This window comes from Moschus berezovskii, chromosome 11 (assembly GCF_049115385.1).
Source record: "Moschus berezovskii isolate FMDL1 chromosome 11, NW_MosBer_1.0, whole genome shotgun sequence".
Classification (NCBI taxonomy): domain Eukaryota; kingdom Metazoa; phylum Chordata; class Mammalia; order Artiodactyla; family Moschidae; genus Moschus; species Moschus berezovskii.
Window position 1 is genome coordinate 66968045 of NC_142470.1, and position 27949 is coordinate 66995993.

Below are 27949 nucleotides of genomic sequence, written 5' to 3' on the forward strand. Positions count from 1 at the left end.
CCTATTCTCTCAACAAGATACCATAATGTGAAAATCTTCACAATAAACTAAATGCTTACTGACTAATAGAAACCACCACATGCTAAAAGGGGAATGAAGCACGGAATGAATGAGCAGCATACGTCATTCGTATCTACCAGAAACCTATATGCAGCCTCACAGATGCTACTACATTTGATGTAAATCTGCTCTTTTTATTCTTTTATTCCACGGTACTTTTTTGTTTTTCCTCAACTTCCCTATCTTCCTTTTGCCGTTAACGCAACACTGAAGATGACACTGTGTCCTATTAATAACAGCCTAGACAACAGAATATGACTTTTAAAAGTTGCCAGGTTACTTTTCAAACGTGGGATTTATTAGAATATATATTAAGGTATATTTATACAGTTTGATCTTACATACTGTTTACATGTACTTCATATGTTGGGTTTTTCTTTTCTCCTATATCTCACAACTACTTACTGGAATTTTATCTTTTTTTTCCTTTATATTTAATATTCACTGTGATTAGGAAACTTAAAGACACATCCATGAAGTTATGATGTGAAGAAAAAGCAGAAAGCTGTGCCTTTTCACTATCTCTTCACTTCATCGACTGTTCCATGATACCCAAGTCTATGACTCCTTGAAAGGGTGCCATAAATTCAAGTATCATAACAAAACACTGAATTATATTTAGCGATTTTCCTAATGATACTAACATTTTGACCCTATAACCTATTATATTCCAACCTGCTCTCCTATTCCAACCTGGTTCTTCAAGCAATATCTGGAAGCCTATTTGATCCAAGATGGTTGGGCTATAACTTAACATGTTTTCCAGACTTTGGGGGTAAATTCCCTCAATAATACATAGGTTAACAATTCCCTCTTTACTAAAAACGCCACATTTACAAAACGAAAATTTTTAAATTAGTCAATTTCTAATTTGTTCTTCTGACACAAGTTCTCAATTATATGAAAGAACCTAGGATATCTTCTCTTTCTGATTTCCAATTGATATGAAGGTGCTTGTGTTTGTACTTAAACAAAATAAAGAAAGAGGATAATCTGAATTTACAATTTACAATCCTCCTCTTTGTCTAAATCAAACAAAAGCTTAAGACTTTGCAATATGTTGGTGAGCAGGTAAACATTATTAGCGGGCTGGTGGGATCTGATTTCAGAACTTTCACAAGACAAGGGGAAACAGACTTCTGGAAGGCACAAAATCTTGTGTGCACCAGGACCCAGGGGAAAGGAGCAGTGATCCCACAGGAGACTGAGCCAGACCAGCTGGTGAGTGTTTGAGGGTCTCCTGTGTAGGTGTGGGTCAGCAGTGTTCTACTGTAGGGACAGGGCCACTGGCAGCAGCAGTCCTGGGCGGCATAAGTCCTCTGAGGTTGCCATTAGCCCTACCGCAGAGCTTAAAGACTCCAGGACTAGGTTGCCTCACGCCAAACAACTAACAGGGAGGGAGCACAGCCTCACCCATCAGACAACTGTATTAAAGATTTACTGAGCATGGGTCTGCCCACCAGAGCAAGACCCAGTTTTTCCCCAGCCAGTCCCTCCCATCAGGAAGCTTGCATAAACCCACAGCCTACAGAATGAAAACCACAATTACGGGAGTTGGTGATGGACAGGGAGGCCTGGTGTGCTGTGATTCATGGGGTCGCAAAGAGTCGGACACGACTGAGTGACTGAACTGAACTGAACCAAAATGATCATGTGGACCACAGCCTTGTGTAACTCGATGAACCTATGGGCCATGCCATGCAGAGCTACCTAAAATGGACAGGTCATGGTAGAGAGTTCTGACAAAACATTCACTGGAGAAGGGAATGGCAAACCACTCCAGTATTCTTGCCTCGAGAATCCCATGAACAGTATGAAAAGGCAAAAAGACATGACAACAGAAGATGAGACCCTAGGTCAGTAGGTGTCCAAAATGCACTGGGGAAGAGTGAAAAATAGCTCCAGAAAGAAGGGGAGGCTGGGCCAAAGCAGAAATGATGCTCAGAAAGAAAAGTCTGATGCTGTAAAGAACAATATTGCACAGAAACCTGGAATATTAGGTCCACCAGTGCAGTTCAGTCGCTCAGTCGTGTCCGACTCTTTGTGACCCATGCATTGCAGCATGCCGGGCTTCCCTGTCCATCACCAACTCCCAGAGCTTGCTCAAACTCATGTTCATTGAGTCAGTGATGCCATCCAACTATCTCATCCTCTGCCGTCCCCTTCTCCTTCTGTCTTCAATCTTTCCCAGCATAAGGGTCTTTTCCAATGAGTCAGTTCTTTGCATCAGGGGGCCAAAGTACTGTAGCTTCAGCTTCAGCATCAGTCCTCGCAATGAATATTCAGGACTGATTTCCTTTAGAATTGACTAGTTTGATCTCCTTGCAGTCCAAGGAACTCTCAAGAGTCTTCTCCAACACCACAGTTCAAAAGCATCAATTCTTCAGCTTTAAGTACATGGTTCAGGTTAGGTCCATGAATCAAGGTAAATTGGATGTGCTTAGGCAGATGGCAAGAGTGAACACCAACAGTTTAAGAATCAGTGAACTAAAGTAGAAGGGAATGGGTGAATTTGATACAGATGACCATTATATTTACTACTGTTGGGCAAGAATCCCTTAGAAGAAATGGAGTAGCCCTCACAGTCAAAAAAATAAGAGCCTGAAATACAGTACTTGGGTAGAGTTTCAAAAATAACAGAATCTCAGTTTGCTTCCAAGGCAAACCACTCAACATCACAGTAATCCAAGTATATGCCCAACCACTAATACTGAAGAAGTTGAACAGTTGTTCGATGAAGAGCTATAAGACCTTCCAGAATTAACACACACACACACACAAGATGTCCTTTTTATCATAGGGGATTGGACTGCAGAAGTAGGAAGTCAAGAAATACCTGGAGTAACACACAAGTTTGGCCTTGGAGTACAAGATGAAGCAGGGCAAAGGCTAACAGGATTTTGCCAAGAGAATACACTGGTCATAGCAAACACCCTCTTTCAACAACACAAGAGACAACTCTACATATGGACATCATCAGATGGCAAATACCGAAATCAGATTGATTATATTCTTTGCAGCCAAAGATGAAGAAGCTCCATACAGTCAGCAAAAACAAGACCTGGGGCTGTGGCTCAGATCATCAGCTCCTTATGGCAAAATTCAGGCTTAAATTGAAAAAAATAGGGAAAAGCACTAAGCCATTCAGGTATGCCCTATATTAAATCCCTTATGACTACAGAATAGAGATGACAAATAGATTCAAGAGATTAGGTCTGGTAGACAAAGTGCCTGAAGAACTATGGATGCAAGTTCATAACAATGAACAGGAGACAGTGACCAAAACCGTCCCAAAGAAAAAGAAATGCAAGAAGGCAAAGTTGTTGTCTGAAGAGGCCTAACAAGTAGCTGAGAAAAGAAGAGTAACAAAAGGTAAAGGAGAAAGGGAGGGATATACCCAACTGAATGCAGAGTTCCAGAGAATAGCAGAGAGATAAGAAACCCTTACTAAATGAACAGTGCAAAGAAACAGAAGAAAACAACTAGAGATATAAAGGGGATATTTCATGGAAAATGGGCACAATAAAGGACAGAAATGGCAAGGACCTAACAGAAGCAGAAGAGATTAAGAAGAGGTAGCAAGAATATATAGAAGAACTATACAAAAAAGGTCTTAATGACCTCGATAACCACAACGGTGTGGGCACTATCTAGAGCCAGGCATCATGGAGTGTGAAGTCAAGGAGGTATCACTTAAGCATTACTATGAACAAAGCTAGTGGAGGTAATGGAATACTTGCTGAGCTATTCCAAATTCTAAAAAGATGATGCTGTTAAAGTGCTGCACTCAAATGCCACTAAATCTGGAAAACTCAGCAGTGGCCACAGAACTGGAAAAGGTCAGTTTTCATTCCAATCCCAAAGAAAGGCAATGCCAAAAAATGAAAGTCGCTCAGTCATGTCCAACTCTGCGACCCCATGACTATAGCCTGCAGGCTTCTCTGTCCATGGTATTCTCCAGGCCAGTATACTGGAGTGGGTAGCTATTCCCTTCTCCAGGGGTTCTTCCCAACCCAAGGATCAAACCCAGGTCTCCCATATTGCAAATGTATTCTTACCATCTGAGCTAGTAGGGAAGTCAAAGAATACTGAGTGGGTAGTCTATCCCTTCTCCAGCATATCTCTCAACCCAGGAATCGAACCGAGGTCTCCTTCATTGCAGGCAGATTCTTTACCAGCTGAGCTACCAGGGAAGCCCGAAGAATGTTCTAACTACTGTACAACTGCACTCATTTCACATGCTCAGAAGGTAATAAAATCATTCAAGCTAGGCTTCAGAAATATGTGAACCAAAAACTTCCAGATGTACAAGTTAGACTTAGAAAAGGCAGAGGAAATCATCAATATCACTGGATCATAGAAAAAGCAAGGGGATTCCCCCAAAACATCTACTTTTGCTTCATCAACTACACTAAAGACTTTTACTATGTGGATCACAACAAACTGTGGAAAATTCTGAAACAGATGGGAATACCAGACCACCTTACTTGCCTCCTGAGAAACCTGGATACTGATCAAGAAGCAACAGTTAGAACCAGACATGGAACAACAGACTGGTTCAAAATTGAGAGAGGAGTATGACAAGGCTGTATATTGTTTCCCTGCTTACTTAATGCATATGTAGAGTACATCATGGAAAAGGCTGGAGTGGATGAATCACATATTGGAATTAAGATTGCCAGGAGAAATATCAACAACCTCAGATATGCAGGTGATACCACTCTAGTGACAGAAAGTGAAAGGGAACTGAAGAGCCTCTTGATGAACATGAAAGAGGAGAGTAAAAATGTTGACTAAAAACTCAACAGTCAAAAAATGAAGATCATGGCATCTGATCCCATTACTTCACGGCAAATAGACAGTGAAAAGGTGGGAACAGTGGCAGATTTTATTTGCTTGGTTTCCAAAATCACTGTGGACAGTGACTGCAGCCACAGAATTAAAAGACACCTGCTCCTTGGAAGAAAAGCTATGACAAACCTAGACAGTGTATTAAAAAGCAGAGACATTACTTTGCCAACAAAGGTCTGTCTAGTCAAAGCTACAGTTTTTCCATCAGTCATGTATGGATGTGAGAGTTGGATCATAAAGAAGGCTGCACACTGAAGAATTGCTGCTTTCGAACCGTGGAGCTGGAGAAGACTGTTGAGAATCCCTTGGACAGCAAGGAGATCAAGTCATTCCTAAAGAAAATCAATCCTGACTACTCACTGGAAGGACTGCTGCTGAAGCTGAAGCTCCAATACTCTGACCACCTGATGCGAACAGCCAACTCATTGGAAAAGTCTCTGATGCTGGGAAAGACTGAGAGCAGGAGGACAAAAGGGTGACAGAGGATGAGATGGGTGGCATTCAAGGTACATGAATCTGAGCAAACTCCAGGAGATGGCGAAGAACAGGGAAGCCTGAAGTGCTGTAGTCCAGGGGTCACAAAGAGTTGGACATGACTTAGTGACTGAACAACAAAGCATTATCAGAGCTTGTATCTTTAACAGAAGATACAAAATAATAGCTGATATAATTTGACTGTGATTACTATATTATAACAACTTTCACTTTATAAAGTAAGTTGTGTCTACATAAAACACAGTTACCTAAACATTCAAAAGCATCCCCTTGCTCTACATTAACTACAAATTCTTTTCATTTCCAAGACAGTGTTGAAATTGTCAGCAATCATGCCATTCTTCCATGTATTTCCCCTTGGGGGTCCACAATTGTTGTTTCAGTGATGCCATGAAGCATACTGTTGTTATTGTTTAGTCACTCAGTCATGTTCAACTCTTTGTGACCCCATGGACTGCAGCAAGCCAGGCCTCCCTGTCCCATGTCCCAGTTTGCCCAAATTCATGTTCACTGCATCGTTAGATGCCATCCAATCGTCTCATCCTCTGTCGCCCTCCTCTGCCTTCAATCTTTCCCAGCATCAAGGACTTTTCCAATGAGTCGGAGGTTCCCATTAGGTGATCAAAGAGAGTTTCAGCTTCAGCATCAGTCCTTTCAAGGAGTATGCAGGGTTGATTTCCTTTAAGAATGACTGGTGTGATCTCCGTGCTGTCCAAGGGACTCTTAAGAGTCTTCACCAACACCACAGTTCAAAAGCATCAAATCTTTAATGCTCTGCCGTTACGGTTCATCTCTCACAACCGCACATAACTACTGGAAAGACCATAGCCTTGACTATATGGAGCTTTGGTGGCAAAGTAATGTCTTTGCTTTTTAACACACTGTCTATGGCCCTTGTAACTCAGCTGGTAAAGAATCTTCCTGCAGTGCAGGAGACCTGGGTTCAATCCCTGGGTTGAGAAAATCCCCTGGAGAAGGGAAAGGCTACCCACTCCAGTATTCTGGCCTGGAGAATTCCATGGACTGTATAGTCCAGGCGGTTGCAAAGAGCAGGACACAACTGAGCGACTGTCACTCACTAGGTTTGTCACAGCATTCCAGCCAAGAAGTAATCATCTAATTTCATGGTCGTGCAGCACATGGCGTTTTAGTTCCCCAACCAGTGATTGAACTAGGGCTCTTACAGTGAAAGTGCCAAGTCCTAACCAGTGGACCACCAGGAAATTCCCAGTCCACAGTTTTTTAACAGCCCCTAAACCCTGGTGGCTCAGTCAGTAAAGAATTCACCTGCAGTGTGGGAGACCTGGGTTCAATCCCTGGGTTGGGAAGATCCCCTGGAGGAGGACATGGCAACCCACTCCAGTATTCTTGCCTGGAGAATCTCCATGGACAGAGGAGCCTGGGGGGCTACAATCCATGGCGTCTCAAAGAGTCAGACACGAGTGAGCATAGCACAGCAGAAACAGGCATACCTCTTAATCCATCCAGTTTATACAGTTCAATGAGTTAACTCAGAATTCAGAAATGCCACTTTTCCATATTAGCTAGTAAATGAAACCATATACAGTCCTTAACAGGTTCTCAGAGTCTCAGTACTGGGAAATAAGCTTTATAAAAGATTAATTTTAAATATGGATACCATGGTTTTCAAATTATATTATGATATTTTTCTTCAATATTTTCCCACCCATCATCACCCTCCAATAATGACTCCAGTAGTCTATATTCATATAGCTGTCATTTGGAAAGTATTTTGAAATAAGAATTTTTATATGGAGCTAATCTGATTCAAACCAGACATCTTATTATAATATACATATATATAATATAATATACACATGTATAGAAATTTTAATTATAGGAACACTATTAAATACCAGATAAGAAAGCTAGAAATACATTTGACTACTTAAATAATTTTAAAGTAATAAATTGGAATATAGTAAAACTTGGTAGTATTAACACATTACAGAATGTTAGATGGAAATAAAATTTGGAGCTGATTTTATTTGACAAATCATTCTGAAAGGATTCCAAAATGGAAAGTTTGTAGAAATGATCTATGAATAGCAGATACATGCAACCTGTTAAATCTTTAAAACAATACATCCATATGACAAATAATTATACTGAGGTAAAATGCCAATGACAGTGTATATTTTTAAAATAATTCCATTAATATAAAACTCATATAAAATATTAACTTTCTAAGTTCAAATACCTAAAATCATAGCAACAATTTTCAAAGTCTTATTGCTCCACTGAAGAAATATAGCAGAAACTCACTAGGAAGAAAGAAAATAGCATGCACATTACTGTACGCTTTAAGTGACTATAAACACTACCATGTTATTTAATCTGCAGTATAACCCTATACATTCAATATCAAAATATTTTAAAGTAGCCTTGCCAGCTGTACCATCTAGCAATATTATGGTATCATCAAGCTAAGATCATATAATGCTACTCTGGAAATAATAAAATGCAGAGGTATGTTATCAGGGCTATATGCATTCAACAAAGGAAATGCTCTCTCTAAATGGTAACCAGATTAGGTTCACATACCATGCAAAATTCTTATAAACACAAAATCACACTCCATCTTATAAGTAACTGTGATTGATAAATGGATTATGTTAGAATCCCCTCTAGCAAACAGTGGACAAGCAGCTTTAATGAGGTTTATGACCCTATCCTATGGATATCCTAGAGAATCTCAAAGCGAGCATTTTGCCAGCAGACACAGGTCAGGTGCTACAATTTCTGCTCCCAGATCATTAAATTATTTTTCTAAATTTGAACTTTTTAACTTCTTTAACTACACAACAGCAAGCAACACATGTTGAAAACAGTTTAAGAAATATCTCCTTTGGCAATAAGTATTAAGCACCTGGAAAACACATTTTCTGAGAATCACAGCCTTTTACAGCAAGAAGAAACTTTTGAGTTCACTTAGCCAGAGCTCCATGTTTTACAGAGGAAAAAAGCCAAAATCGACACAGGTGAAATAATTTTCTGAAAGCGGCAATTCTGCTCAAGTGTCACAGCTGGGACCAGAACCTGGTCTCCTGACTTGCACTCCACACATCTCCCAGTAATCAAACAAGTGTTTATAAAAACCACAAGTTTCCTATGGTATATTTATCACTCCAGATGTTGACATGAAGAACTGTTCCCCTCTACCAATGAGGGCCATCCCCTTCGATTCAGTAGGAGCTCTGGGGCAGAAACACATGGGGCGTGGTGAGGTCAAGGAGCTGAATAATCAAGTACCACTTAGTCCTGGTACTAAGTGACAGGTATCAGCCTCCTGGCCTAAGAAGTCAATGAAGTATTTCTTGAAAGGTTATTAATAAAGGAACACTAACCTAGGTGCTGTAAGAAATTCAAAAGAAGGAAGAGAAGTATACCTTCCTAAATATAAACCTCAAGCCTCCTCATCATTCTTGTTCGGAATATAAGACAAAACAAGACAAGTGAGATTTTACTTAAACACTTGCTCATTTAAAATACACATTAGAAGATAAAGGAAATTAGAAATGGAGATCAGAGCAGAAGAATCATTAAGAAAGTCTTCAGGTGAGAGCTGGGTTGTAAGCTTTGCCTGAAAAGAATAATGTGCTTCTGTGGCCTTCACACATGAGGAGTGCATGAGCATCAATGAAATAAAAAGATGGTCACAAGCCATCATTTAAGATAAAATGCTTCAACTTCCTTTGCTAGTGATGCTGGGAGATGCAGCCAAATGAATAGTATTCATTGGCAAAACCACCACTCAGTATAATTTCTGGTAATACTATTTTAAAGAATTTTTTAATCAAACCAGTACACTTGATTTCCATTTCTTCTACAAAGTACAATATTAGCACTAAAGAATGAAAAAAAAAGATTCTTTCATATTTTGTCTAAAATATTTTAAAACATCTTATTAAAACAGAGATGATGTAAAGAAGCACCTAAAAATCTTTGATTTTTTAAAAATGAGAGCTTTGCACAGATAGTCTTTTTTTGTTTTCAATAAAAACGCTGAAAAATCATGAAAGAAGGTTAAGGGTGTACACTTCGAGAATCTTAAAACTTCTAAATCTGGACAGTGTCAGATGAATTATCAAGAAATGGATGCTATTAAAATGAAGGGAAAATAATGAGAAGAATCAAAATAATTTACAATAGGCATTTGGACTCTCAATGGGACTATTTTTTAAAGAAAAACATTGTTTAATCCCACTTTGAATATTTTTGGGAAACTTTTCCCAAAAAACCAAACAAAATAAAAACATCCCAGAACATCAACTGTGCCCCCAACTGGCTATCCGGGACATGACTTTTGATTATTATCCTTGTCAGAATTTTACCATTTCACCTTAATTAAGAAGGCTGCTATTTTTATGCAAAACTTCTTTGACTCTACTTTCCAGTTTTACCTCAATCCTTATAACCCATTTGCTTTGACAAAGGCTGTATAAATGTCAACTTTTCTTGCCTTTTCCTCGTGTCAAATCATTCAACGTCTTCCGTCTCTAATTTTGAATTTTTTTCTCAATTATTTTTTTCCCATTAAATAGCTTACTGCTTAAGTTCCTTTCTCCATTGTTTTAATTTAAAACATACACAAACAGAGAACTAATATTTAAAACTATAAACCAAGAAAACTTTCTGGAAACAAAAAGTTTAATTAATATATCAAAAAGGCCCATAAAAGTATCTGGGAAAACCAATACACAGCGATCTACTCTAAAACATATCCTGGTAAAATGATTCAGTTCAGTCGCTCAGTCGTGTCCAACTCTTTGCGACCCCATGAACAGCAGCATGCCAGGCTTCCCTGTCCATCACCAACTCCCGGGTTCCACCCAAACCCATGTCCATTGTATCAGTGATACCATCCAACCATCTCATCCTCTGTTATCCCCTTCTTCTCCTGCCCTCAATCTTTCCCAGCCTCAGAAAGTGAAATTGAAAGAGAAGTTGCTCAGTCATGTACAACTCTTTGCAACCCCATGGACTGCAGCCCACCAGGCTCCTCAGTCCATGGGATTTTCCAGGCATGAATACTGGAATGGGTTGCCATTTCCTTCTCCAGGGGATCTTCTTGACCCAGGGATTAAACCCAGGTCTCCCGCATTGTAGGCAGACGCTTTACTGTCTAAGCTACCAGGGAAGTACCTGCATCCCAGAATCAGGGTCTTTTCAAATGAGTCAGCTCTCCACATGAGATGGCCAAAGTATTGGAGTTGAAGCTTCAATATCAGTCCCTCCAATGAACACCCAGGACCGACTGCTTTTAGGATGGACTGGTTAGAACTCCTTGTAGTTCAAGGGACTCTAAAGAGTCTTTTCCAACACCACAGTTCAAAAGCATCAATTCTTCAGTGCTCAGCTTTCTTTATAGTCCAACTTTCACATCCATACATGACCACTGGAAAAACCACAGCCTTGACTAGACAGACCTTTTTTGGCAAAGTAAAGTCTCTGCTTTTTAATATGCTGTCTAGGTTGGTCATAACTTTCCTTCCAAGGAGTAAGCGTCTTTTAATTTCATGGCTGCAATCACCATCTGCAGTGATTTTGGAGCCCAGAAAAATAAAGTCAGCCACTGTTTCCCCATCTATTTGCCATGAAGTGACAGGACTGGATGCCATGATCTTAGTTTTCTGAATGTTGAGCTTTAAGCCAGCTTTTTCGCTCTCCTCTTTCACTTTCATCAAGAGGCTCTTTAGTTTTTCTTCACTTTCTGCCATAAGGGTGGGGTCACCTGCATCTCTGAGGTTACTGATATTTCTCCCAGCCATCTTGATTCCAGCTTGTGCTTCCTCCAGCCCAACATTTCTCATGATGTACTCTGCATATAAGTTAAATAAGCAGGGTGACAATATACAACCTTGACGTACTCCTTTTCCTATTTGGAACCAGTCTGTTGTTCCATGTCCAGTTCTAACTGTTGCTTCCTGACCTGCATACAGGTTTCTCAAGAGGCAGGTCAGGTGGTCTGGTATTCCCACCTCTTTCAGAATTTTTCACAGTTTACTGTGATCCACACAGTCAAAGGCTTTGGCATAGTCAATAAAGCAGAAACAGACGTTTTTCTGGAACTCTCTTGCTTTTTTGATGATTCAGCGGATGTTGGCAATTTGATCTCTGGTTCCTCTTGCCTTTTCTAAAACCAGCTTGAACATTTGGAAGTTCACGGTTCACGTATTGCTGAAGCCTGGCTTGGAGAATTTTGAGCATGACTTTATTAGCGTGTGAGATGAGTGCAATTGTGCAGTAGTTTGAGCATTCTTTGGTGTTGTCTTTTTGGGGACTGGAATGAAAACGGACCTTTTCCAGGTCTGTGGCCACTGCTGAGTTTTCCAAAGTTGCTGGCATATTGAGTGCAGCACTTTCACAGCATCATCTTTCAGGATTTGAAATAGCTCAACTGGAATTCCATCACCTCCACCAGCTTTGTTCATAGTGATGCTTCCTAATGCCCACCTGACTTCACATTCCAGGATGTCTGGCTCTAGGGGAGTGTGAGAGATCACACCATCATGATTATCTGGGTCGTGAAGATGTTTTTTGTACAGTTCTTCTGTGTATTCTTGCCACCTCTTCTGCTTCTGTTAGGTCCATACCATTTCTGTCCTTTATCATGCCCATCATTGCATGAAATGGTCCCTTGGTGTCTCTAATTTTCTGAAGAGACCTCTACTCTTTTCCATTCTATTGTTTTCCTCTACTTTATGCACTGATCACTGAGGAAGGCTGATCTCTCCTTGCTATTCTTTGGAACTCTGCATTCAGATACTTATATCTTTCCTTTTCTCCTTTGCTTTTCGCTTCTCTTCTTTTCACAGCTTTTTGTAAGATCTTCTCAGACAGCCATTTTGCTTTTTTGCATTTTTTTTTCTTGGGGATGGTCTTGCTCCCTGTCTCCTGTACAATGTCACAAACCTCCGTCCATAGTTCATCAGGCACTCTATCTGTCAGATCTAGTCCCTTAAATCTATTTCTCACTTCCACTGTATAGTCATAAGGGATTTGATTCAGGTCATACCTGAATGATTAGATGTTATTAATAAAGGAAAAAGTCCTAAAGACAGGATGGTAAAAAGAACAAATAACATACAATAGTAAGAATTAAACTGGCAGCAGACTTATTAAAAGCAAATGCTAACAAGGCAAAAATAGATCAGTATTTTCAAGAAATTCAAGGGAAAAAGTGTGAACTATATATTTTAAGTCCACCCAAGCTATCCTTTAGGCATTAATACTATTGAAAAACATTTTATACATGCAAGGGAACGCTATATCCATTAGCACTTCTTGAACAATCTACTAGAAGATTAGCTTCAATCAATCAAAAGGTTTAGAGTAACTCTGGTAAAAAGATAGAAGGTTGTCCATTTAATATGCTATCACTAAGACTAAAAAACAAGGGAGGGATAAATGAAGAATATACAAATAACATATGTTGTGACAAAGTAGTATGACTTCAAGACAACAGTAAGGAAAGGAAAAAAGTAAAATAAGCTCACTGATAGTGAACTTACCTAAGTTGTTAAAAAAAAAATGCCACCAAAGACTATCAGAGGAGTACTAAAAAGTTAAATAGAGATGAGTGACTCAAAGCATCTTTAAAAGGTATAAACACCAAGATTATAATAATAACAAAAATACAAAGCTTCATAAACAGACTCCTCCCTGCAAAAAAACTTAAATGGATAGTTCTGTTCAGTTCAGTCGCTCAGTCACGTCCGACTCTTTGCGACTCCATGGAATACAGCACGCCAGGCCTCCCTGTCCATCACCAACTCCCAGAGTTTAAGACCAAAGAAAACACATACGAAACATAGAAAACGTAATTAAGATTATTCACCAAATAGTGAAGCAATGATCTTGATAAAACAGAATTTACAAGAGAATCAAGGAGACACACACACACTGAAGGCTTAACTACCACTCTCAGTGCTAAACAGACCAAATGGACAAAACTAAGCTACAGATCACATGAATAATATAGTCAGTAGGGAGATCTTTTGGATAGTTATTAAACTTTACACTATAAAAATAGAGACTATTTCTTTTTCAAGAAAACAGGGAAGACTGACAAAAATTGATCCTGTTCCAAGTTGTGATAAAAGCTTCAGAGCACTTCAAAGAATAAAATTACTAAAAATAATACTCTGACCATCTTGTTAAAAGTCTAGATTTTAATAACCAAAAAATTTTAAGAGGTTTTTCTATATGAAAATTTAAAATTCTTCTACTGAACTGCTTTTTGGTGAAGGAGAAATATAAACCTTCTAAAAAATAAAGACAATAAAAACACTACATATTAAAATCCATGAGGTACAATACAAAGCAGGAACCAGAGGAAAAAGTATGGCCTTAAACCCCTACAGTAGTAAAAAAAAAAAAAGTAAAAATGAAAATAAATGAATTAGATCCCAAATTGAAGGACAAGAAAAAGAACAGAAAGGTCAAATTAAAAGAGCATGAGATACAACAGAGGCAAAGTCAGAAATTAATGAGACAGAAAACAACAATATATCTCATTAATAAATCGAAATCCAATTTTGTTGAAAAATTACTATAGTGGACAAACTAGCTACTTTCATCAAGGAAAAAAAAAGAGAAAGCAAGAATTAAAAAAAAAAAAACTGAAGGAAACAACCACTGAAGTAGAAATTTAAAAGCCATAAGTAATGACAATGCAGACCATCACAGAAATTAATTTGAAAAACTAGACAAAACTGAAAACTACTAAATTGATCCAAGTAGAGATAAAGCACTTAACAACCAATTTCCATAGGAAAAAAATCGAGAGTAATAAGCAATATCCTCAGTAGAACCAGACAATTTCACATTAAAAAAGCAAATGGTATCAATGTAATACAAATAGTCCCAGAACACAGAAAATGAAGGGAAATCGCAAATTCTTTTTATGAAGTCAGTCGAATGTTGATACCTGAATATGATAAAACAGATAATTATAGGCCAGTATCACTAACAATTAGCAATATAAATAAAAACTACATAAAATATTAGTGAACAAACTTCATTTCCATATTTATAAATAACATACAATAACAAATGAGATTTATTCCTGGAAAGTAAGGTTGGTTCACTATTAGAAGCAAGGCAATATATTATGCCATATTAACTGACCTGAGAAAACCATGATCATTTCAATACATGATAAACAATCATTTGACAAAATTTAATACTCATTCCATAAAAACAAAACACCCATTCAAGAACAGAGGAACTGGTGATTATTTCCTTCAATTCAGTTCATTGAACTGAACTGGGAATTGGTGATGGACAGGGAAGCCTGGCGTGCTGCAGTCCATTAGGTCACAAAGAGCTGGAGAGGACTGAGTGACTGAACTGAACTGAACCAAGTCTCAGTTTCCCCATATTAGTTCAAAAAGTGAAAGTTGCTCATTCGAGTCTGACTCTCTGCAACCCCACTGACTGTAGCCTGCCAGGCTCCTCTGTCAATGGAAATCTCCAGGCAAGAATACTGGAGTGGGTTGCCATTTCTTTCTCCAGGGGATCTTCCCAACTCAGGGATTGAAGCTTAATCTTCTGTGCTGCAGGCAAATTCTTTACCATTTGAGCCACCAGGGAAGCCCTACTTATTAGTTTAAGGTAAGGTGAAGCTGCTCAGTCATGTCCGACTCTTTGTGACTTATTAGTTTAGTGCATTCAATTAGATAAGCAAGATAAGATAAATTATAACACTCATCATGTTAAGTCCTCATTTGAAAACTCTTCCCAGGTAGGAGTTTGTTTTCTGAATGTCTGTCTCAGTATGGTACTTGGAGGATCCTTACTGAAGGTAACAGTTTAATACTGTATTTACCCGATCTGGATTTCTGTAACCCAAGAGTAGATTCGCTGCTTTTATATCACCGTGAACATATTCATTTTCATGTATATATTCCAGTACATCCAACTGTGAAAGGAAATATATACAGTTATATTGATGTCAATTTAGAACTCATGATCAACATGAACATTTTGAATAGAAAATAACACATTTTTTTTTTCATATTATCAATGACAAAGTGATGTATTTCCCAACTGTGCATTTATCTATTCTAAAATTATCACATGTTCTGGTCGAGCACCCTGGGGAAAAGTTGCATAAAGGATCCTCGAACACCAAATGTTTTAATGTTTTAAGGGCACCTCTGATGGAAATGAAGCCAAGACTCAGCAATACCTGTGCTACACTCCCGAAAGTCTGATGCCCAAATCTTCTGTCCAAAGAGGAGAAACATGGCAAAATTGGAGAACTGAAATGAAATAATCATGATGCCCACTCAGCAACTCCTCACCCAAGCAATAATTATTAAGTAAGTTTTGAGGCCCCCAAGAACAAAACACCATGTCCATTACCACAGAGAAAGCCATTCCCCCTCTGTAGAGCAACAGAAAACATCTATGCTTCCTCTCTGAAGCCCTTGAGTCTTGCACGTTCCCTACACCTAGTGCTCAAAAAACATTTGTTGGCTGGCTAGAGGATGAGTGGGAAAATTAATGAATTCTATTTGCCACATCCAACCTGGCAGGAGCAGTCGCATTCTATCTAAAATGGAAAAAATAAAATGAAGCTTAGGCAAACCAAACACCAACAAGATAAGACAAATATGTGGTATAAACAAAATGTGTGCATGGGTGCTAGTAAGATTTCATTGCTTCTTATTTGGCAAAGTATATATTGATATTATTCACTGCCACACTAATGACTGCTACCATCCCAAACTCATAATAAAAACTTTATAGCACCCCCTTATCACCCCTTATCACATGTGTATATGGAAAATAATATATTTTGCCATACTTTGAATTGTCATAAAAATAACTGACAAAAGAGAGGTTATTCTTATAGCAATGCAAGCTTGTTCTGGTATGTAAAACAAAGCTGTGAGGGAAAAAAAAAAAATCAGACAGTAGAATCAAAGCCTAATTGAGTTTGTAGTGCCAAACACAGCACATTCTGTCACTTACAGAGCCCACTGTTATCAATTTCACCAAAATAGCATCTACTCTCAATAACTGACATTTCTAGGGCAATAATCCTTCATTCTCTGATAATTCCACAAAGGGCAACAATTTGCATGTTGTAACAAGTAAATAATCTGAAAACGGAGCATGGGAAATAAGTCATTCTTTCTTACCATTCGGATACCTAGCTGCAAGACAGTTGACTTTTTAAAAGTACCATTCTGGCCTGAGATCTTCTGCAGATCTATTCCCAGTCTTTCCATTACCATAAATCTGTAACTATAAGAAGAAGAAGTCAAAGGAGATGTTAAAACGGCAATGCTGAAACTGTCCATTTACGAATTTGAAACAATGGAAAAATGCCCCCAACCTAACAGTGAAGAATGATCCAATCTGAACTGAGAATGAATGTATATTAATAATCTTGGCCTTTTGTAGAAATACATTACTAAGTATTTACTTTGCAGATAGTTTCTGAGTAGAAGAGCAAGCTGTGCTGAGCCACTTACATGGTCTTAGATCATGAAAAGAGGAGTCTTTCCAAATTAGTCTTGAACTTAATTTATTTTGATTCCACTACCTTCTTTACATATGGCCTTGAGCAAATTATTTTTCCATACAGAATATTTTATTTATATTTGTTTCTTATTTATATTTGATTCTTATACAATCATATTTACTTTCTCTATACATTTATAAACTTGTTTTTTATTTTAAATGCACTTCTTTCTTTTCTTTTCTGTTTGAGACTTCCTCCTCTTCTTCACTTCCCTTCACTTACACACTCACATCAGCCCCTGTTCTGTATCTATGTAGCCACACAAAAAGGCATATAGAAATTTTTACATCTGTTTTACAAAAATGTGATCTTCTTATAAAAACTTTTTTGCATCACACTTTTTTCAATAATACCTCATTGAAATCCTTCCAAATCAACTGGTAGTGCTCTAATTGATTTCTTTAATGGGCTGCATAGTATCACATGGTATGGTATGGATGTACCATTAAGAAAGGGGAAATGATGGGATATCACTTCTAAAATAAGATTACATAAGGACTGAGACTTTCTTCTTGGAGGCATACTCTTGTGTGTGCTCTTTGTCCTCTCTTTCAATTACTGGAAGCTAGCTGCCACATCTTTTTGACACTCAAGCAGCCAACAGAGAAACCTACACAGTGAGGAAGTGAGGCCTGCCAACAATCATGAGTGAATTTAGAATCAGATTCTTCTTAGGCCTGCCAATAGCCACATGAGTGAGCTTCCTCAGTCAAGCCTTGAGATGACTATAGCCAGAAGACATCTGACTACATCCTCATGAGAAGTCCTGAGCCAGAACTATCTAGGGAAGCCATTTTTACATAGATAACTGACCCACAGAAACTAAGATAATATTAGTTTGTCATTATAAGCCACTACATTTTAGGTAACTAGCTATATAGCTGCAAATAACTAACAGACCACATAAGAAATAGTTATAGGACAATATCTGATTATAGTAATTCCATTTTACCTTTTTCCCTTGAATTCAGTAATGCCAGATCCATAAAACAGAGGAATTCCCAAATAATCAAGCTTTTTGAGTTCTATCCATTTTTTGACTGTAAAGACAAATTTAACAGGAAAAAAGTATACATTTTAAGAAACGTATTTCTTACATTTGTGTAGATGCTTACATTTATTTAGCTAACAAATAGAAATTCAGTTCAGTTCAGTCGCTCAGTCGTGTCCAACTCTCCGCAGACCCTCCTAAAAATATTTTTTTAAAAATCAAATATATCTAGCTAACAGTTTCAAATTCCATTTATTGCAATAATTAACAGATAATATTAAATACATAATACAGATTTCTAACATTTAAAAAGTCATAATCACTATATCAATGCTCTAATAATCTATATGGAAAAAGAATTTAAAGAAAGTACAGAAAAAACTAATACAATATTGTATATTAACTAAACTCCAAAAAAAATAGTAAATAAATAGAATATGCAACAAAAACAAAAACAGTCATAGTCATAAAATTCACCAATATCATTTATTGCTTCTCACCCTTTTAGCTAAGATCAAGTGTAGTATGGGGGCTTCTCAGGTGGGACAGTGGTAAAGAATCTGTCTGCAATGCAGGAGACATGAGAGACACAGGTTTGATCCCTGAGTCAGGAAGATCTCCTGGAGCAGAAAATGGCAACCCACTACAGTATTCACACCTGAAAAATTCCATGGACAGAGGAGCCCGGTGGGCTAGTCCATGGGGTTCTCAGTCGGAGACGACTGAGCAACTGAGGACACATTTTTTATCCAAATGTTTCTATCCATTAATAAAATTCATTCCCTTATATGCTTGTTAAATTTTTAAATAAAAAAAATATGATAACTACCAAAGGAGCAGTAGAAAGACAGCTTTTTCTTTCTTATTACTAAAAACCTAAAACCAGAGTAGCCAAAAAAAAAAAAACACAAAACACAGGGGCTTCACTGGTCATTCAGTGGTAAAGAATCCACCTGCCAATGCAGCAGACACAGGTTCAATCCCTGGTCTGGGAAGACTGCACATTATCGCAGAGCAACTGAACCCCTGCCTCACAACTACTGAGCCCACGCGCCCCAGAGCTTATGTTCAGCAACAGGAGAAACCACCGCAACGAGAAGCCTGTGCTGTGCACTGCATCTGGAGAGCAGCCCTGCTCATGACTCCCAGAGAAAAGCCCAAGCAGCAGCAAAGACCTGGCAGAGCCAAAATAGTAATAAGGTTTTTTTAAAAAATAGAAATTGGTCAAGAGAATCATCTTACTCTGAAACTATATTGTACAGAAACTGTTTTGATTAAATTTTGTTTAAAAAAAAAACAAATCCACTTAAATAATCAGGCAGCTTATTTAATTTTTCACTTTTCTACCAAATATGCTTAATGTTGAAGACAGCTCTACTGATAAACAATGAAGTTTAATGGATCCTATTTGTCACTCTGACATAGTTTAAGCGGTTAGTAAAGACTACAGTCTTGATGTTCAGAAGGTTTTATTAAAGAAAACAAAGTTAATTATTGAGGTGAGACTCATCATTCTTTTTCCTAAACATAATGTAAATGACCTTGATTATACAGGCATTACTCATATCAGTTTCCTTCAAGCTTTACAAACCCATCTGTATCATATGTGAATGTGAAGTCGCTCAGTCGTGTCCGACCCTTAGCGACCCTGCGGACTGCAGCCTACCAGGCTCCTCCATCCATGGGATTTTCTAGGCAAGAGTACTGGAGTGGCTTGCCATTGCCTTCTCTGTATCATATAGTTTTTACAAAATGCTTTTATTCTTCTTAGCCTTGCTCAAATTTATTTCATAGACTAATCCTCTAACTGGTAGTTCTTACATCTGTATTCAGCTCCAATTAATTTCCCAACATACAAATTTTCAATATTTTTAACTTATTTTCTAAATCATCTTAATGTTTATAATCATTTTCATATGCTTTGGCCTAATCTATTCTATGGTCATTCCTTTAATTTATAATCTACTGCCCATTTTAATGTTTTTTCTTTATATCCTTTCTATCCAAATGGTTTTTAGCAAAAGAAATAATTTCATTCTATCTTTTATACCTGAAGAACTCTCAGTGGCTTTGATCAACAATCCAACATTTTATGTAAGGTAACAAATAACTTCCGATTTGAAATATATAACCCATTATGTATATAATATCACTATTTATATACCTCTGCCATTTTTACATAACAATTAACTATCATTTTACAATAAAAATTTCTAATTGAAAAAAATTTTCCATAAGGCCAGAAAAAGACAAAAATATTAACTCCCACCTAGCAAACATATATATGGAAATAGCTTACTTTACTTATTTTACTTACTACAGTCTTTTTTTGCTGCTCTTTGATAAAATTTAAGTTCTGAAAATAATGGGCCATTTTCTTGATATTCCTATAAAAGAAAAGAACAATTGATTTTATTAGAAAAAAATTTTAAAGATGGAATTGGTATTTCAAATGTGAAAATATGAACATACATATATAATAAATAATAGTACCTGAATCACAAAAATCTCAAGATTTTCTCACTAAATAAAGAATCTCATTTTTAACATTTTGTAATGCTATCACTATACCGTCTTACACATGAAAGCAGTCTTCTTATGGAAAGAACTTACTAAAAACACTGAGAACTGTATACATACACAGACACTCATGTATACTAACATGCGTAACAGGGTGGATACACTGCAAACTACCTTAGTGGTTCATTCATACATGATACTTTTACTGAGTTTCTCCTATATTTCATTAATCATACTAGGCACAGGGGATGCAATCACAAATAAAACCTCATTCCTGCCATTATGGACTTCACCATCTAGAACAGAGAGGAAAAGAGAAGGAGAAGATAGATATCCAGATAAGATACAAGGATGATAAATGTCAATGAAGAACAAAATTCTCGTCTTTAAATTTTTATAATGTAGAAATATATAATAATGTTTGTTGTGTTGATCATAAGAAGATCATGAAGACTAAGATGAGAAACATTTTTACAAAAATGAAATAAAGAAGAAAATAAAAAAGTCAAATGTATGTGAAACATAAATTTAAGAGCAATACTTACCACTTTTACTACATGTCTTGCATCTTTATCTGGTTTATTTGTGGGGAAAGCTGCAGAACAGAGACAGTGAGGGAAAAAAATGGTTGTTTCCAATTCCTTATTGCTTACTATGTCCCAGACACTGTGCTAAGAACCTCTTATGGTACCACCTCTGTTTTATACAAGATCCTTCTTAAGGTTTAGCAAATTGAATAATCTGCTCACTAAGTAGCAGACTGGGGACTGCGATTCAAATCTGACACCACAGCCTACATTCTTTACCATAAACCATATTCAAATATTCAAACACGGAAACCAGTAGATTATATTAATCATGTAGATCCAAATGTAGGGGAAACTATTTTCTAGACATACAACATTAAACCCCAAAATGATATACGCTCCATTTTGCTAAATTAAAATCTATGATAATTCAGAAGTGAAAACTGATTCATTTTAAGTAGAAACTTCAAAACAACTTTTACTTGGCAAAATTCTAAAGTAAATCAAGTTTGAAAGAGAATAAAGCCTTTAAAAAGAATCATCTCCTGAACCGAGCAATCAACTACTCCTAAATTAAAGAGTATGTATCTCATTATATAAGCTCATTTCAATTTCAAGTTATCTTACTTCATTTTATTACCATTTGCATTTTAGATATAGTAATCCAACTTATGAAAAGTTCACTGTTGAAATTCTTAAACCAAATCAATCATCTCATCTACATTATCTAAATTAAAAGATTATTTTGTTTTCAAATCTTGATAAGAGAAGTTGATGTGTATATTTATTTGTACTGTCATTCATCTATTTACTCTTCATTGATTCCTTTATTCATTCAACTAACAAATATTTATTTATCAAGAGGCTAGTATATTAGGAAAGTAAAGGAAAAAAGGTCAAACTAGTATTAAAAACTAAGATTGAGAATAAGATTAAACTTTTCAGGTGAATTTTCAGTGTATTTACTAAAATGCTATGTCCTCTCATTACTACTAACATTTTTCCCTTTCTCCTATCACCTTGTATTTTCTCTACTGTATTACTTAATAGATGCAAAAAATGTTATGAATTTACTAAAATATATAAATTCTTTCACAATTAAGCCAATTCATGCACAATTTTCTTAATCAATCTCCAAAAACTTTGATGTTAGCAATGCTATTAGTCAGTTGAAGAAATTACTTCAATTTTAGTTAAACTGTGAACCCAGACCTCTTCACAGTAACAAAGAAACTAAACTTATTTACATCTTTATTCACATATAAGTCATTTCATTTTCACCTATGCAGTAGTCCCAAGGGAACCACAGGAAGAATGAATTATCCATACCTAGGAAACAAAATCGGAGAAGGCAATGGCAACCCACTCCAGTACTCTTGCCTGGAAAATCCCATGGACGGAGGAGCCTGGTGGGCTGCAGTCCATGGGGTCGCTAAGAGTTGGACACGACTGAGTGACTTCACTTTCACTTTTCACTTTCATGCATTGGAGAAGGAAATGGCAACCCACTCCTGTGTTCTTGCCTGGAAAATCCCAGGGATGGGGGAGCCTGTTGGGCTAATGTCTATGGGGGTCTCACAGAGTTGGACACGACTGAAGCGACTTAGCAGCAGCAGCAGGAAACAAAATACTGAAAAAGTCTATAAAGGGGTCCAGTCCTGGTACAGAAGAAAAGATGAGGAAACCCCTTCCTCCTCCCACCCTATGGCAAACTATTTTTACCAGTATGGCACTCAAGCCTGGAGAGAAGTAATGCTGCCCTAACCCTGGTCCACTCAATACAGTAACTGACACTAGGCAATGGTCTTTGCTTCCTAAGGAAGAAGCTGGTAGAAACTCCCTGCTTCTATTCTGAAAGCAAGTGGCCAGAACAGCAGAACATAAGAAACATAAAAGCCCAAAAGGAATGAGAGTTTCAATTCGATATGTAACTTATTACATTGCAAGTGGGGGAAAAGATACCCAACCACTCCAATGTCTTACTCTTTGCTGATTTCAATCCGTATATCTTTACCACTCTATAATCTGAATCTTCTCTTTCACATGATTTCACATGAACATAATCATGTGTTGACATACACTTGAAGCATCCCCACACTTGTCATTTGATAGCTATACAATATTCTCTATAAATTTCCAAGTCAGATTATATCGGAGGGCCTAAATCCAAAATCAATTGACCAGAAATCTCATGGAGATGGACAGTGAACAAATAAATTGTCCTAGTGATTAAGGGGGTCTTGTTATAATAATCAGTTAATTAATTAAATAATTCTATTGTAAACCAAATTTCTAGGTAGTGAAATTAAATAATGACAGAAAACAGACAAAGTCTCTGCTTTCATAGTTTGATTTCATAGTTTAATGGAGAAATCAGACATTCATCAAATACTCATACAAAAGTGTAAAACTAATTAACGTAAGTGTTACAGGGAAAGGGAGATGGCACAATGAGGTAGATGGTGTAATTTAACTTATACAAAAGGGAACGCTGGTTCAAGCATAGTTGGAGAGGTAGTAAAGGGCCAGATGAAAATCTAGCTAAGAATTTCTGTCCATAAAATGTTTTAAAAGCTTGAGGTGTCATTTAGGACAGGAAACACATAATTAGATTTGCATCCTGAACAGATCAATACAGTATAGTGTGGAGAACAGACTGAAGGGGAACCAGAGTAGATACACACAGATCAGTAAGGATTTAATTTTGATACATTAGAAAAGAGAGGACTGTAGACTGGATTCAAGTATCATTGGCAGATAAAGAAAAGTAAGCAGATTCCAGAGATTTCACAAAGTGAAACTGATAGGACTTGATCATGGAGGGAAAGATACATAGTTTGGTAGGGTACAGGGGACAGATCTATTGGAAGTTGAGAAGAATGATCAAGCATGGACAGTGATAGTACTGAAAGCAGTCACCTAACAACAAAGAAACAAAGATATATAAAGCAAAAATCAGAATAAATACAAGGGAAATTTAAAAAAATATAATCACTGGGAGACATATTAATGTTTCTCTGAGAAAATTTTATCAAGTGCAGAAAATATAAGAATAGGAGCATGTTGAATGATGTCATTAATAATTTAAATATAGATTTCTATTTATATTAATTTAATCTTTATCTTCTTTGTGAATTGTAAGTTTTATCGTTAAAAATATTCATCTTTGTTTCATTTAAAAATAAATAAAATTTAATTTAAAAAAAAGTGGTTTCACATCCTCATTTAAATTTCTGAAGAGGTGTCTGATGACCTGAAAAGGGATGCATTGTACACATACATGGTATTTGCCTTCCTAGCATCTCTCTTCTATCCATTGGGAACTTTCTCTGATTTTTCCTTTGAGGAACCCAACCTCAAACTATCTATGTAGATCTAGTAGGGCTGCGATCATAGTGTATCCTCCCTTCCATTCTAGAGTTGGGCACATGACCAAGCCTGGCGATCTGGAATGTACAAGCCCACTGGCCACCATAAATAGTTCAGAAAGAGCAAAGTGCTCAACTAGGTAGAAAAGTCTTCCCTAGCAGTTGATGTAACTAAGTAACACAACACAGATGATAAACTTTAACGATACCAAAATCTTAGAAATATCAGTGATCACTCTTCTCCAGTAAATGGAAAATAAAGCCTGAAAATAAAATCCAGAACTGAGAAAAACAGGGTTAAGGCAGGGAGAGAGAAAGAGCCCTAGTAACATTGCATAAGCCCTGGAGTCACTCATACCTAAAGCCAAAAAAGTCCTGTACTTCTCACTCACAAGAGTTAATAAATCTCCCTTTTGATTAAATTCATTTGAGATTCTGAAACTGGCAACCAGAGACTTACACAGACTGCAACAATTGAGTGTTCCATATGTAAGATTATTTTAAAGGTGAAGAGGAACTCAAAAGCCTCTTGATGAAAGTGAAAGAGGAGAGTGAAAAGGTTGGCTTGAAGCTCAACATTCAGAAAACGAAGATCATGGCATCTGGTCCCATCACTTCATGGGAAATAGATGGGGAAACAGTGGAAACAGTGTCAGACTTTATATTTTTGGGCTCCAAAATCACTGCAGATGCTGATTGCAGCCATGAAATTAAGAGACGCTTGCTCCTTGGAAGGAAAGTTATGACCAACCTTGATAGTATATTAAAACGCAGAGACATTACTTTGCCAACCAAGGTCCGTCTAGTCAAGGCAATGGTTTTTCCCGTGGTCATGTATGGATGTGAGAGTTGGACTGTGAGGAAGGCTGATCGCCGAAGAATCGATGCTTTTGAACTGTGGTGTTGGAGAAGACTCTTGAGAGTCCCTTATACTGCAAGGAGATCCAACCAGTCCATTCTAAAGGAGATCAATCCTGGATGTTCATTGGAGGGACTGATGCTAAAGCTGAAACTGCAATACTTTGGCCACCTCATGCGACGAGTTGACTCACTGGAAAAGAGTCTGATGCTGGGAAAAGTTGGGGGCGGGAGGAGAAGGGGACGACGGAGAATGAGATGGCTGGATGGCATCACCGACTCTGTGGACATGAGTTTGAGTGTACTCCAGGAGTTGGTGATGGACAGGGAGGCCTGGCGTGCTGTGATTCATGGGGTCGCGGAGAGTCGGACACAACTGAACTGAACTGAACTGACTGTGTCATAGTTTAACGGGAAGTGTCAGGCATTACAATATAAAGTAGATCTTACATAAACAAAAATAACAATTCATGAGGAAGATAATTATGAACATTCAAGCATCTAAAAAAGAGACTTAGGGTTTCCCAGGTGGCACTAATGGTAAAAAAAGCTGCTTGCCAATGCGGGAGACATAAGAGACACGAGTTCAATTCCTGGGTCAGAAAGATTTCCTGGAGGCAGGCACAGCCACTCGCTCCAGTTATCTTGTCTGGAGAATTCCATGGACAGAGGAGGCTGGTGAGCCACAGTCCATAGAGGCACAAAGTATCGGACATGACTGAAGCAACTTAGCAGCACACACACAGTGGAGACTTAATATACATACATAAAATGATGAAATACATTATAATCAATAACATCTTTGATTTTTAAAAAATGCCAATAATAATAATAATAAATTTGAGTAGATTAAGCTCACCAGCTAAAGAAAGAAACCTTAAGGTTGTTAAAAAATAAACATATACTATTTATGAGACAACTAAAACCTAGTGATGCAGAGAAACAAAATAAAAAGAAACTAATTAGCCAAAATTAGCTGAAAGAAAGCTGGAAAAATCATGGATGATTTTAATACAATTTCATAATGTATAGGTAACGAACAAAAATAAACTGAAACAAACAAAAAAAATAATAAAAATAAACTGAAACAATACAATTAACAGTTTTTATCTAAAGGCCACATTTAAAAAAAAAAGAATATATTTTCTTTTCACCCTGACATAAAACATTTTTTTAACTGCCCATACTTTTACCAAGAAAGCAGGCTTCATCACAATCAAAAGACAGGGTGATTGAATGGATAAAAAAATAAAAAGGACCCAAGACATCTACAAGAGATTTGTTTCTGATTTAAACACACACAAGACTGAAAGTGAAGGGGTGGAAAAAGATGTTCTATGTAAATGGAAACCAAAAGAAAGCAAGGGAAACTACACTTATGTCAAACAAACTATATTTTAAACTAAAAACTGTAACAAGAAACAAGTAATACATAAGGACAAAGGGACCACTGCATCAAGAGGATATCACAATTGTAAATATTTATGTACCCAAGATAGGTGACCCTAAATATGTAAAGCAAATATTAACAGATCTGAAGGAGGGAATAGCAATAAAATAGTACAGGGCTTCAATACCCTACCTTCAACAATGGATAGATCATCCAGATAGGAAATCAATGGGGAAATAATGGATGTAAACTAAACATTATATAAGAGAAATCTAATAGACATACACAGAAGAGTCCAACAACAGCAGCAGAATACATTCTTCTTAAGTACACAGGGAAGATATTTTCAGGCTAGACCATGTTAGGTGATGAAGCAAATTGTAACAAATTTAAGAAAAATGAAATCATATCAAGTATTACCAAGTGCCTTTTTGGACCACAATGATACAAAACTAGATAGCAATTACAAGAGAAAAACTGGCAAATTCACAAAGATACGGAAATTGGAACAATATACTCTTGAACAATTGGCTCAAAGAAGAATTTTTCAAAAATCAAGAAATAACTTGAGACAAATGAAAATGGAAACAAAACATATCACTACTTGTGGGTTACAGTAAAAATAGTTCTAAGAAGGAATTTTGTAACAATAAAGTTTTATACTATGAAAAATGAAAAATCCAATATATATTCTAACTTTACATATCAAAGAACTAGAAAAAGGAAGCTCAACATTAGTAGAAAAAGGAAATAAAGATCAGAATGGAAATAAATGAAACAGAACTAGAAAGACAATGGAAAAGATCAATTCAGACAAACACTACAAGAAAATTACAGACCAGTATCTCTGATGAACATACATGCAAAAATACTCAACAAATCATTAGAGAAATTGAATTCAACAGTACATTAAAGAATCATACACCATGATCAAGTGGGATTTATTTTGGGGATCCAAGGATGGTTCAATATGCAAATCAATTAACATGATAAACTACATTAACAAAATGAAGGGTAAAAACCTTAAGATCATTTTAATAGATGCAGCAAAAGCACTTGACAAATTCAAAATCCTTTCACGATCAAAAATTCTCAAAAACTGAGTAATGAAAGAACATACCCAAACCTAACAAAGGCTAATTATGAGAAACCCACATCCAACATCATACCCAAGTAAAAAGCTGAAAGCTTTTCCCTTAAGATCAGGAACAAGACAAGGAACCCCACTCTTGCAACTTTTATTCAACATAGTACTGAAAGTCCTAGCCAGAGAAGTCAGGCAATAAAAAGAAATAAAAGACATCCAAATTGGGAAGAAAGAAAGTAAAA

General features: G+C 36.9%; 1 protein-coding gene across 6 annotated transcripts in view; it reads right to left on the reverse strand.

Annotated features, from left to right (window-relative positions):
- VRK2 (VRK serine/threonine kinase 2) overlaps positions 1 to 27949 on the reverse strand; it is a 172412-nt gene that overhangs the window by 107870 nt on the left and 36593 nt on the right. For 5 of the 6 annotated variants that reach the window (XM_088841427.1, XM_055400029.2, XM_055400028.2 and 2 more), the window contains 5 exons: positions 21023 to 21072; positions 20275 to 20344; positions 17919 to 18006; positions 16581 to 16686; positions 15260 to 15352 (listed from right to left, as the gene is read on the reverse strand). In XM_088841427.1, the coding sequence (XP_088697553.1) occupies positions 15260 to 15352; positions 16581 to 16686; positions 17919 to 18006; positions 20275 to 20344; positions 21023 to 21072 (407 nt within the window). The remainder of the gene's footprint in view (positions 1 to 15259; positions 15353 to 16580; positions 16687 to 17918; positions 18007 to 20274; positions 20345 to 21022; positions 21073 to 27949) is intronic. The other variant, XM_088841428.1, reaches the window with a different exon arrangement.